We start from the raw sequence: 13,822 nt of genomic DNA on the forward strand, positions 1-13,822 counted from the left end.
CTACTACTACTACTACTACTACTACTACTACTACTACTACTACTACTACTACTACTACTACTACTACTACTACTACTACTACTACTACTACTACTATTTTTTCCGATCTATATCTTACATCAGTACCCGCTCCCTAATTTATCACTATCATATCAGTAATATGGCCTTAAATGGACCAACTGTTTCTTAAGGGCCTTAAAACTTGTGTATTCAGATAGATTGGATCATATCATTTGAGCTATAAACCATCAAAATCGGTCCAGTAATAGTCTATAGGCGCGCTCAGATGAATCTAGCAAGTCTGCTCCTCGGTAGATTCACGAAAGTGGATGAAACAAAAGTCTGTTGACAGATAAGATAAAATGAATAGATAAAATAAAACGAATTCAATCATGACCTAAATCATGATATGTCCGTTATTGACAAACGCACTCCTATTCTCCCGATTGGACAGATAAAATAAAATGAGTTTACCTATATTGATTTATTCCATACGTTATTAAAATCTAAAATTCCATACATTATTAAAATCTGAAATGATGCCATTTAAACTAAAAATTGTACATATTATTTTTTTCAAGTAAAAGCCAATCTGTCAACGCATCTAAACTAATGCTATTCGCCATTCAATTCATCAAATGACCGATCATTATGCCCTATCAGATTTTCTAAAATTTTATTGGAGTCAACGGGTGACAAGATTACCCTTAATTTAGAAAAGGGTATCAAATTACTCACATATCAATTTGTAAAAAGTAGTTTTAAAAGTTTTAGACTTGCCAATAATTCTTTGTGCGTTGGCAAAGATACAACAAGGGTTGTATTGAACAATTTTGGTCACCAACCCTATTTTATTTTAAGAATAGATGAGTCACCTTTACCTTCTATTTTCCTTATTCTTTATTCCTGGTGTGATGGGGATGGGGTTATTTTAGACGTCAGTAGTAATGATGAAATAAAATCAATGATGATGATGATGATGATGATGATGATGATGATGATGATGATGATGATGATGATGATGATGATAATGGTGATGATGATGAAGATCATGATGATGATGATGATGATGATGATGATGATGATGATGATGCTGTTGATGATGATGATGATGATGATGATGATGATGATGATGATGATGATGATGATGATGATGATCATGATGATGTTGATGATGATGATGTATTGAGGATGATGATGTATTGAGGATGATAATGATGATGATGATGATGATGATGATGATGATGATGATGATGATGATGATGATGATGATGATGATGACCCAGACAACAAATTTGATAATTAACTTAATTACCAGCATGTTTTTATTGAGACAAATGTTTGATCCGCATTGATAATGCTTGATGGAATATAATCAATGCACACATGTGTTTCAAGTTATATGCAGGAAAGGACACAGTAAGAGGGATCAAAGCCGACAAATGGACCAGTTGCAAAGATTTTGGATCAACGCAGATTAGGATTGACTATTATTTCAGTGGTATGTTCTTATCCTGAACTTATACAATTTTATCAAGTGATTAAAAAGCAACAATAAAAATAAAATGTTATACAAATGAGATCAATTCATTTGAATGTAATAATATCTTAAATTTAGAAGAATTCGTAACTTTTCAATTTGTCTCCCCCATCAATCTTCTTCTTAACAGAACTAGATAGTCGAATTCTGGCTCTCTCGTAAATGTATCACAATCATTTTCATCTGTTCTTGAGTCCTTTGAAATTTCCCCACATGCTCTGTCCTCCATATTGTCCAATGAAATTATGACATTTCAACTAAACATTGTACATATTGTCCAAGGAAACCTCCGAGTTGAGACCTTTTGCCAATATGCAAGCAATTCTGGAATACACAAGTCAAAAAAGTTTTGACATAAAATAAGAGTAATTTTATTTGATCGACATTTGAAGTAAAAATCCTCTGTAAAGAAAGTTGTTTTTTGTTTGTTTGTTTTTTTTTTTTTTTGTTTTTTTTTGTTTTTTTTTTTTTTTTTTTTTTTTTGGGGGGGGGGGGTGTCTGAGCGCTGCTGCATTAACTCTACAACCCTTCTTGTGTCACAAATTTCAAAACAAAAGTGACTCCCCATTTGAGATACAACACTTTCTTTCTCACATAGATAGGATTTTTTGTCACTGTCTGTTAACTCAAGAGGTTTGATAACTTAATTGTTGCCGCGTTGTTGTCTTATAGATTGACACCCGGCTGCTTACCTGTGACTACGTACTCTCAATAAAAAAAAACATGAATTAAACATTTTGGTCATAAAACACGTCATAAAAATATCGATTGATTTAAAGATCATCATCTTGGCAAAAATTCTTAAACCTGGGACTTGCGACGTCACATGGTCATTTAAATCGATCGATATTTAAAGGACATTTTTCTGACCAAAATTTCTAAATACGTGTTATTTTTTCAGAAACCTGTAGTGTGGATCCCTGGTTGGATTTCTGCTATTGGCTGCACAAAGTTGAGGCCTAGGAAAAATCTCTCATATTCTCTATCGATATTGAAGTGTAGATTTAGTACTTAGACCAGAACAGCGTTTTGTCTCTGTGGTATAAATGTTTCTACGTCCTTCAGGAATCATGTCTTGTCCTGCACGTCTAGTGTTTTGGGGCCAATGTATAGCGCTCAGGCACATTTTGTATACCGAGGCAATTATGATGGTTGTCAATCTGAGGTCTGAGGGTCCCAGCAGAAAGGCTCTCCGCTCATTTTCCTTTCTTACCCAGCAGTAATTGGGTAGCAGGATCTGTTAGATCTGATGAGAAGTTTTGCGATAGACTTGTGTCCTATACAAATAATATTACGCAGTGGTAACTGTTCTTTTAACTCCACAGAAACAGAGACAGACTCCAAGCCCCGTGGGTCTCATGTCTAAGAGTGAAAACATCTTTTAGTTTTCATAATATAACTTGAATATTGTAACCATTTGATTCTATTCCCGTTCTCCTCATTCTGACAGAGCCTGGTTGGACGATGCCTCTTAATATTCCACTGCCGCTCCGTATAGAAGTTGAAGGAAACATCCCAAACAGAGGAGGCGCTTCTGGTACTCATTATTTTCATCACATCTACGAGTTCATCAGTTATCGCCCTGACATTGAGACAAAATCTACAATGTTTGAAGTAAGACGCATTTTGTTACAAAATCGTCGTGCTTTGACAAAAAGCCTTTTTTACTTTATGGCCGGTTAAAAAAAATATTTTACAAATATTGTTAGATTTGAATGCTGTTATAATTATTATTATTTGTATCATTATTATCAATTATTTATTCGAGTATCTGCACATTGTCATTAGTTCTGATCTTTTGTTTAAAGTTTTGTTGTTTCGGTGGTTGTGTAAGAGTATTTCCAGTTTCACTGTTAAAGGCCCCATACGCGTTGTGTTTTCAACCAGTGACGATCTGGGGACAGGCACGGCGGAAGCAAATCGTAGTGAAATCGCAATGTGTATGGCCAAATACCTGGGCGACAAGCGGAGGGATGGTCGGTCGCTCGCTCGCAAATCCCGCTTAGGCACAGGTTGCATTTGCTAGCACCGCATCTGTTGGAGCTGTTTTGCTCGACAATCTCCCAAGCTATAGTCAGTGTTTTGTTAGTGTTTATCTGTTCCCAATAGTGCATTGCTAATTTAGTGCTCTTTGTTTTCATGTTTTATGGAGGCTTTGCGGTTGTTATTTATATCTTGTTTTGAAAGGGCGGGGCGGGGGGGGGGGGGGGGGGGGGTGTTCTGAGCTCAGTGGCTATTATTATTAGTACTATTATTGTTATTACTATTATTATTATTATTATTATTATTATTATTATTATTATTACTATTATTATTATTATTATTATTATTATTATTATTATTGTTATTATTATTATTATTATTATTTTATTATTATTATTATTATTATTATTATTATTATTAGTAGTAGTAGTAGTAGTAGTAGTAGTAGTAGTAGTAGTAGTAGTAGTTGTTGTTGTTGTTGTTGTTGTTGTTGTTGTATTAGTCGTTGTTGTTGTTGTCATAGTAGTAGTAGTAGTAGTAGTAGTAGTAGTAGTAGTAGTAGTAATGGTGGTGGCGGTGGTAGTAGTTTATTGGGTGTTTTTTTTTATCATAATCATTAATGTCTTCACTATCATTACGATAGTCACCACCATCTTCACCACCAGATTTTATTAACATTATTACATGGAATTGATAACACACCTCTCCACAGACTCCAACAGATGTTGTGTGTGTGGGACGAGAGAGCACAAAGCCTCTTCCTGTGTTTGATAATCGCTTTCAGTATTTGGCCGAAAATGTGGATCCACTCCGACTGGGTATTACCCACTTTTCAGTAAGTAAAGTTTTCATTTAATTGTATCCATTCAATTCCATTTATAAGCTCTCATTAATAATTTGCAAAACTTAATGAAAACATAAAAGAGAGAGAGAGAGAGGGAGAGAGAAGAGAGAGAGAGAGAGAGAGAGAGAGAGAGAGAGAGAGAAAGCCGGAACGATAAAAAAAAAAGTAAATAAATCCAAATTGTAGTGGTAAGAATAAAATTACAAACAATAATAACCACATTGACAGTTAACTGGTTAAATATTATTTGATCACGGATTTTTGCTCTCCGTGATCTGCAGGCTCTCAATCTTTTTCATTTTTCTTCATTGTCTAGATATGTAGTATGACCCTTCTTAAACATTGACGGCAACCGCCGACTTTTCAGAAATGGACAGTATGGTAAAAAAAAAAAATCATTAAAAAATTCATCAGATATAGATAGACAAGTATTATTGTTTATTCTCTGTTACTGTTTATTTTCTCTTACATTGTCTCATTTATCTTACTCACAGTTCTACGAATGCTGTTACAAGCTATTGCTCTGTAATAATTATTATACTATTGCATGTTGCATTTTCTCTAGGTTTGGTATGACGGATTATCCAACCTGGTAAGAATCGACAAGAGAGATACGCTGCCTTTACCACCTGTGTACACTACAAATCCGGTCACAGAGATTCATGATCATAATTCAGGCAAGTTTTTGGTATCTAGTGAGACAAATAGAAAAATAGATGTTGAATGAATGTCCGTATTTCATATGTGAAATAACTTGAAACTTGAGGACAATAAATGTTGCTCTATTTCACTTCTATAGAGAAATTTTAGTCACAATATAATCACAAAATCTAGTTAAACCGACGTTTACAAGATACTTGTACATATATGCAGGTCTGACATCCAAACCCATTTATGTGCCTAGTTTAACATTGTTGTAATGGACAATATTTTGCGTCATATTTTTAGATTTCCATTACAACAACGCGCCCATTAGAAATTGGGTTATCAGTCCTGCAAATAAGTGCACGACGCCTTGAAGTAAACCTAATTGAAAATGTAGGCTTTGTCAGAGTTTAAAACCAATCATTTTATGATTGAAATTGTGAAAACTGCCTTAAATGGTATTGTGCAGGGCATTACAATGAAATTTAAGATTGAAATAATATGACCTTTTTGTCTTTTGCCCCATTAAAATGATATCCTAACATGTTCTCAATGAAAAATTAAAAATTAATCCTAGTTTGATATTTTTGACTAGACATTCTCTATTAAATTTTTAGCAACTTAATCACCCCGACACAAAATGGAATTATTTGCAGGTCTGATAAACCAACTTGTTTTGGATTCACTGTTGTCATGGAAATACTCTCAATCCAACGCAAAATATTATTCATAACAACACTGTTAAACGAAGCCAGAATTGCGTTTTGTTATCAGACCTGCAAATGATATGTGCACGTCGTCCTGACATAATACAGCTTACAGATTGTAATGTGGCATTTAAGGTGGAGCTAAAAACTTTATTGAAGAAAATTTTATTTAATAATTCTCCACACCACGCGAGCGTTTCAAATAGGTTGTCAGCTCTTGCACTCAAAGAATGGCCCTATTAATTAGAATTAAATTATAGAGGTCTGCTAATCCTATGATTTCCCTTTTACATATTACATGGAAATAGTAAAAAGCAATGATTAACGGCTCGTATAACTGTCTAAGGATATAAACTTCACAATACAGTAAGTAATGACTAAAACAAGTTCCAGTCCCACTTATAATTGACAATAAAAGAAGGTCGGATTTATTCTGTTTTAAATAATATGGTACGTATTTACATGTTTTTAATGTTTATTATTCACCATTGGGCGCTTTTTTATTAAATCCACAATATTTTATTAGTATTGTTGGTCTTATCTTGTTGCAGCCGAGGTCCTTAGCCGAACTGGCCGTCTCTCACGTTTTGGTTGTCAGGGTGCCGTTTGAAGCAGTGGTGGGGTCGGAAAGCTCTTTCTATGTCCGTACTAGGAAGGGATTGAAATCTGGTTTGATATAAATATAAACAGGTAGTCAGATTTCTCCGTGGTAAACTTCCTTGGCCTGTCTGCGAGACGTGTGCCCTCAGACAGGGGTAGCGATAGGGTCTAAAGTCAGCCAATGTTAAAATAGTACAAAGGGCTAAACAAGCCTAATAGTATTTAATAAAATAGTCTAACACTTGAACGTTATACGTATAGACTCCTGAATATTTTAAATAACATGTCAATAATGCTAACGCCAAGATAGCATGAATGAAACAAATTATAGGTACTCTGGCCTGAAGAAGTACTACACCGCACTAGATAAACAAAACTAGTTAAACCATGGTATTGTAAAATATGTTCAAATTACATGTAACCAAATCATAATAATATCATGCATATCAACATCAAAGGTATAGAAAGTACGCTGAAAAGCTTTTGATACAGTAGGTAGATCAGAAATATATTTAAGAAAAGTAAATCGATGTAGTCCACTCACTCTTTATTAATGAATATCACACCCATGAACAGGATAAAACACGTCCGTTCTTGTAAGATATTTTAGTGGAAGAGAGAATGTATCGTTGTAAGGTGCATGTTTTTATAACGCTGGCGCATTCTGTTCATTCCCATATGGGTCTTTGTTTTGAAGATAGGGTGATGGGGCGTGTCTTCTAGATGTTCACACTTAATTTTAGATTGTCCGGTATTGTTGTAGTATGAGTGATGAAGGTAGATTAGGCTTTGCTCTCATGTAGGTGTGAAATTTGCATCCTTCACTAGGGAAGTAATTGCGTGTCAACCCAGATGACACATGGTGGTTGTCGTTGGCCTGTAAAATGCCTTATTGATATTTTTTTCTTGTGACACAGATAATGGGTCGCTATTATGAAAGTGAAAAATTAAGATTTTATTAGTAAAAGCTGGTATTCAGTAAAAGTATGTAGGTAGCAAGGTGTACTTATTTGCAAGTCTAATAAGCCAAACTGTTATCGGCTCATTATTGTAATGGAAATACTCTCAAACCAACGCAAAATATTTGTCCATTGCAACAATGTTAAATCAAGCCCATAAATGCGCTTGGCTATCGGACCTGCCAATATTGCACCTAGTTTTGTAGGAATGTTATATATAAAACATTCTTCCAAAGCAATCAAACGTCTTGAGTCAGATGACTTTCTTCGCGAAGTCCCAGGTTTGAGATTTTCATCAAAATGAGGCTCAATTAAATCGATTGCTATTTGAAGAACGAGTTTTCTGGCCAAATTGTTAAATAAGTGTCTTTCCAGAAAAAGGCAGTTAAGTGGTCAATCATAACAACATTAAATAAATTCTATTACAATCTTTCTTCAAACTCTACTCTAGGCATCCGTTACATCAAAGACATGCAGCTTGGCAACTGTTCCATCCACCCCTTGGTCGGCCAAACTCCTGATTCAGCCATAGACCCGCAGAAAACCATAGAGATGAGTGATCCCAACAGGTTTTTTACATTTACAAAGAACTATTCCTACGCTGGGATGGTAAATCTGATTTTTTAAAATTTGTTTTTAATATTGTTTTGTTTCTTTTTTTATTATTGAACGTTTATGTGGCTTTTTTTTTTTTTTTGTTTGATTGCTTGTCTTTCATTTTTGGTTTATTTGTTTTATTTGCTTTTTTGTTTGCCTTTTCTGTTGTTGTTCTTTTTATGTTTGTTGTTAATTTGCTAGTTTGTTTATAATGGACCAGACAATCTTTGTCCGTCCATCATTTGTTTTTCAAATTTAAATGATAAATTTTCAATTCTGAACATTATTCTAATTCAATGTTTAACCGACTCTGTAATGCTGCATTCAATGTTTAGGTTTAAAAGACCCAGTGGATTTTAACAATAAGACATCGTTACTTTTTATTCTGTAGAGATCTGTGCGGGGAATTGAGTGCGATGTCTACAGCGCAGTCATCCACAACTACTCAACCAATGGAATCACAACTAATGCACTTTTCCATTATTACTTCATTGCTGTGAGTTAACAAAAAAGTTTAACCGTCTCCTTATCAACTACATTGAAAATGGTCACATTTGTTACCATACAATGAACATTTTTCTTACACAGATTACTTTGTACACAGCAATATTTGAAGAATATTTTTTTGATCTTTAAGAAAATAATGCTATTTTGTAAAGCTCGTCTTACTAAATAAACTATGTATAGCATGTACTTATGCTTTTAAATCGACTGTAAAAAAATTCAATTTTTGTAAGATCTGGCCAATCACTGATGGTGATTAATACCAGTTGGTCAGTTTTTTTGGAGTATTTTTATGGCGAAAACGAACTGTTGAAACAGCTTTATTTTCATATCAAACTTTGACAAATTTACGCTATTCTTAGAGGCATAACTCATAAAATTTATATTGTGACATGTGACATTCTATCTGGCCGTCACCTCTCGTATAAAATTTAAAAAGATTACATTTTATATAAGAATAAAAATTGAAGAAATTGACATTTTTATGAGTTTTGAGAAAGTCACAAAAAATCTGAAGTTAAAAAGAGGTCAAGTTTTTTTATAAATCCTCTTCTACTTTGGAGATTATTTCAAACGATCCATATTTATGGTCCGTGGTCTCAAAACGGCAATATATCGGCTGTATGAGAGGCCAAAAGATGATATTAAAGTTAGAATGACAGAAACTCTCTATCTGTATACCTATTGCCTCATTAAAACATGATATGACCTTAACCAACGTCTCATATCATAATTATTTACAAATTCAGTTTTAACAGACGTGCCCATCGTGCAAATATTTGCAGGTCTGATAATCGAACACAATTATGGGCTTGATTAAACATAATTTTTGTTATGGACAATATTTTGCGTTGGTTTGAGAATATTTCCATTACCACAATGAGCTCATAACAATTTGAGTTATCAGACCTACAAATAAGTCCTACACTGCCAGCCCTGCCTAATTGAAAATATTTAAAATATCGTAGGTTTAGGAGATAAAAATTCCATTCGTTATAGTAAACTTTAAAAAATCAACAATTTACCCTAACAAATAACACTTCAAAATCCTTAAAATTATGTAGTCTGGCATCAACTTTATGTTTTAATGACTTCGAGGTGCTCATGAAGTTCTGAAATGGAAGTCTACATTTCGCAATTCAACGGGATTTTTTGTAACAGTAGGTAGGTCTGCTTTAAAGCGTCTACATCATTGGGGAATATTATTACTGTTTTGAAGTTTTGAGCTGGTAGGTCATATTATTTTAAGTAAAAGTTTTCCTGTTGACATGAATCAACACATGTTTCGTCAGTATGCGCTACATCTGTTTAAGTGAATACTGAGCTGCTAAACGCTGGGAACTGTAAAACATTATTTACAAAAATTAATAAAGGATCTCAAAAACAAACAAGAAATGTTTATAAATCACTTTTAATCCAGTTAGCTGTCAGAATCTCGAAAATACGTAATGTAATTGAAAATTTGACCAGAAAACTCGTCCTTCAAATATCGATCGATCTAAATGACCCTCATCTTAACGAAATCCCATGTTTGAGAGTTTTTGCCGGTATGAGGGAAATTCTAATCGCCTGATATTTGAAGTAAGAATTTTCTGGCCAAATTGTTCAATACATTTTTACAGTGTACGGTAATTAACTGGCTAGTCCAGGTAGATGCCGTATATATATATATATATATATATATATATATATATATATATATATATATATATATATATATATATATATAAGTCATACAAGATATAAATTTTACCATAATGAAACCCACTTATTCAAATTTATATACACATTTTTTTCTTCTTGATACTTGTAAATTTGCTAATACTTTTGGTGTCTATTTTGTAATGAAATAGCATCGTAATCTATTCCGGTTTTTATTCTCGCACCCTATATACAGCACGTCTGTTCATCTCTTCATTCATTCTATGTATTTTCAGGATTCCTGGCAGGATCAGCCTTTACAAGGTCCCCCGACAGATGACAAGAAATATCCCATATACTTAGAGGTTGAGTTGCCTGGGGTAAGTAATCAACTATAAAGGATTCTTTTTTTCCCACCTGACTCTGAAAGTAAATAATATAGCACACTGCATGATTGAATCAAATTGGGACAGTCCTAGGATTGCCTCTATTACAAAAAAGCAACAACAACCAAAAAAAAATAAAACGAACTCACACACAGTGGACAACTATCTTCAGTTATGCTTACTTCTTGAATCTTAATAGGAGAAGATATCGACAAAGAATTCTTTCTTTACACAAAATCATGTGGCACAAAGGAACAGCCCATAACGGACAGTCTGCCTGTATGGAACATTTCCTCAAAAATACGGTCTTTTACAAAAGAAGCATTATCATTATTATTATTATTATCATTATTATTATTATTATATTATTATTATTATTATTATTATTATTATTATTATTATTATTATTATTATATACTATTATTATTATTATCATTATTATTATTATTATCATCATCATCATCATCATCATCACAATCGTCAACATTACGATGATGATGATGATGATGATGATGATGATGATGATGATGATGATCATCATCATCATTATCATCATCATCATCATTGTTCTTGTTATCATCATCAACATCTTCATTATTATCATCATCATCATCATCATCATCATCATCATCTTCACCATCATCATCATCATCATCATCATCATCATCATCATCATCATCATCATCATCAACAACAACAACAACAACAACAACAACATTGTTTTGCATTGTCCCGAGCAGTGAGTCAGCTAACCGAATTTCCCGATTATTTTAATATAATTTGAATTATATGTATATATATAGGTATATTATATAATATATATATATATATATATATATATATATATATATATATATATATATATATATATATATATATATATATATTAGATCTTTGTTCTTCAAAAATTTGACATTTGTCATTTAGCTACACTTTCTATAATGTTATACGATTACTATAATTTTCAACAGATAATTCACTTTTTCCAACTCTTTCTCTCTATATATCCCCCTCCCTTCTCTGACGCGCGCGCACACACATAATAGAACTTTATTGTTCAAAGAGATGAAATTCCATTTTGGTTCACATTGATTCTGATATAATATGTGTATTATAGTGGACATACACACCCCACAATCACGTAGGCTACTTAAACAATCACACACAACCACACACATTCAGAATTGTCTCTTGATATAATTATAATTGTTTTTGCTCTGGTTAAAAAATTGTTTATTTTACATTTAAATTAGAAACCTAAATTTCCTGGTGCAAACTATCTTTTAACGGAAATGTTCGACCTAATGTAATCAAAAATGTGCTTTGTATTGCAGTATATAAGTTTGGGCAGAGAGACAAGTTTCTTCGATTTTGATAACCTTGCGCCTAACGCAGATGTCTTTGATGTCTCAGACTGTTTCGATGCTAAAAACAAGATTGACTTTAAGGTCATCTTTCCAGGTGAGGATTGACTGGTAGCGTTACATTCGTTACATTAGTTATGTTAAGAAACAAAGGTCAATCAATCTTCTGAATACTGGATGGGATCTTCTGACCTCCCATGGTGGACAAGAGGTCATTTGCTGTGTCTTCTATCCTCCTATATCCATTTGTTTTTTTCGAATTGCTTTCTATATTTTTTTTTTTGGAATGAGATTGTCATAGCCCTGGCCGAAGTCCTTGGCTGAGAGGGAAACAGTCAAATTATAGTATTAGTTTTGGAAGCTGATATTTTTTCCGTGCAAATAATCTCTCTGTTATGTACTGTAATATTTTATTTCGTTTTGAATATCATGTTTTGTAAGCATTTGAGTGCATTATTCTTGTGTGTTGGGATCTTGGCTTGTGTCTATATAAGACTTTAAGGTGATCTCAAACTAAGTACTGAGAGTGTATGCTCTTGGAATATACACCAGTTCCCTATTTGAACCATACCTCTTTGTATTATTTATTATTGTGTGCTTTTAATGCATCTAAACTTTTTTTCTTATCCAAATTGCTTTCTTCTTACTGGTGCTGAGGTGACCTAAAAGTGTCGTTGTACTAGCGTGGACTTTTATTTACTTGCATGGCTATGTAGTCTTGTGGTTTGACACTTGGCTTCGGACCCGAGGGTTCAGGTTCAGTCCCGATCTGAGCGGTTGAGTTCTTGGTAAAAATTCTTTCAGCGTACTCAAGTGTATGCTAATTACTTGGTCGTGAACATCGTTGTTTCTGATGGGAACAAATTGTAATAATATCGCCTAACAGGCGTCATGCCCAACATGTTAAGTGTTGCTGTTGGCTAGGGACCTCCTGTAAAGCGCATTGAGCACGTTTACTGGATATTGCACTGCATGCATGATCAAATTATCAAGTTATAAGCCTTATCCTTCTCCGACTGTGACTTAACATTTCGGTGTCATATAACAGAATCTTCTTCTTCTTCTTCTTCTTCTTCTTCTTCTTCTTCTTCTTCTTCTTCTTCTTCTTCTTCTTCTTCTCCTCCTCCTCTTCCCCACCCTCCTCCTCCTCCTCCTCCTCCTCTTCTCTTCCTCCTCTTCATCCTCCTCCGTCTCCTTTGAGAGTTTTTGCCAAGGTGAGGTCATTTAAATCGATCGATAATTGAAGGACACGTTTTCTAGCCAAATATTTGAATATGTGGCATTCCAGATTTCGGCAGTTAACTGGTTAAATTTGATCAAATTATATTTCCAGGCACATACAACGTAGCAACCGAAGACGAATGGAAGTACTACGCCCTTTTCTCATTGGCTGACACCATGAAAATGCCTCCCATCAGGATAGGAAACATTGAACTCCATGCCAATCTCAATAATATATATCTTACAGGGACTTTGTTGGGGACCTCGTCCGCCGGTAGGTTGGTAGTTTTATCCTGTCATGAAGTCCATATACTGTAAAGTGTAAGCTGCTACCTTTATTTTCTTTAAGATTCTATTTATTTTGGTGCTAGTATCTTGTTCTTGTGTCTTACTTATTCCCATCCGCCTCTCTGTATAAACTTTTTGTTTTTGCTTTCTGGATTTAATTTTCTTAATTGCAAACTTACTTACGATTATGCTTATGACCCCGATTTTGTCATGAAGAAAATGGACATAGCTGACAATTTCCATCCATTTACGTCTGTGCCGGTAGTAGTAGTAGTAGTATTATTAGTAGTAGTAGTAGTAGTAGTAGTAGTAGTAGTAGTAGTAGTAGTAGTAGTTGAAGTGGTAGTAGTATATAGTAGTATAGTAGTAGTAGTAGTAGTAGTAGTAGTAGTAGTAGTAGTAGAGTAGTAGTATAGTAGTATAGTAGTAGTAGTAGTAGTAGTAGTATGTAGTAGTATAGTAGTAGTAGTGAGTAGAAGTAGTATGTATAGTAGTAGTATAGTAGTAGTAGTAGTAGTAGTAGTAGTATTAGTAGTAGTAGTA

The 13,822-nt window shown here is 33.8% G+C and overlaps 2 protein-coding genes across 3 annotated transcripts in view; both read left to right on the forward strand.

Annotated features, from left to right (window-relative positions):
- The window catches only part of LOC144962591 (uncharacterized), a 19,094-nt gene extending 12,616 nt beyond the window's left edge, over positions 1-6,478 (forward strand). Inside the window, exons 5-9 of the mRNA XM_078895676.1 lie at positions 1,399-1,501; positions 2,991-3,154; positions 4,236-4,358; positions 4,933-5,055; positions 6,410-6,478. Of these exons, the coding sequence (XP_078751802.1) occupies positions 1,399-1,501; positions 2,991-3,154; positions 4,236-4,358; positions 4,933-5,055; positions 6,410-6,478 (582 nt within the window). The remainder of the gene's footprint in view (positions 1-1,398; positions 1,502-2,990; positions 3,155-4,235; positions 4,359-4,932; positions 5,056-6,409) is intronic.
- A 1,148-nt stretch (positions 6,479-7,626) lies between these two features.
- Positions 7,627-13,822, forward strand: part of LOC144962802 (uncharacterized) — a 64,355-nt gene continuing 58,159 nt past the window's right edge. For both annotated transcript variants that reach the window (XM_078896065.1, XM_078896064.1), the window contains exons 1-5: positions 7,627-7,887; positions 8,267-8,371; positions 10,317-10,400; positions 11,741-11,867; positions 13,104-13,265. In XM_078896065.1, coding sequence (XP_078752191.1) covers positions 7,750-7,887; positions 8,267-8,371; positions 10,317-10,400; positions 11,741-11,867; positions 13,104-13,265 — 616 coding nt within the window. In that variant the 5' untranslated portion in view covers positions 7,627-7,749. The remainder of the gene's footprint in view (positions 7,888-8,266; positions 8,372-10,316; positions 10,401-11,740; positions 11,868-13,103; positions 13,266-13,822) is intronic.

The sequence above is a fragment of the Berghia stephanieae genome, chromosome 1, assembly GCF_034508935.2.
Source record: "Berghia stephanieae isolate SIO BIC M18660-M18661 chromosome 1, UCSD_Bste_1.3, whole genome shotgun sequence".
Lineage (NCBI taxonomy): Eukaryota > Metazoa > Mollusca > Gastropoda > Nudibranchia > Aeolidiidae > Berghia > Berghia stephanieae.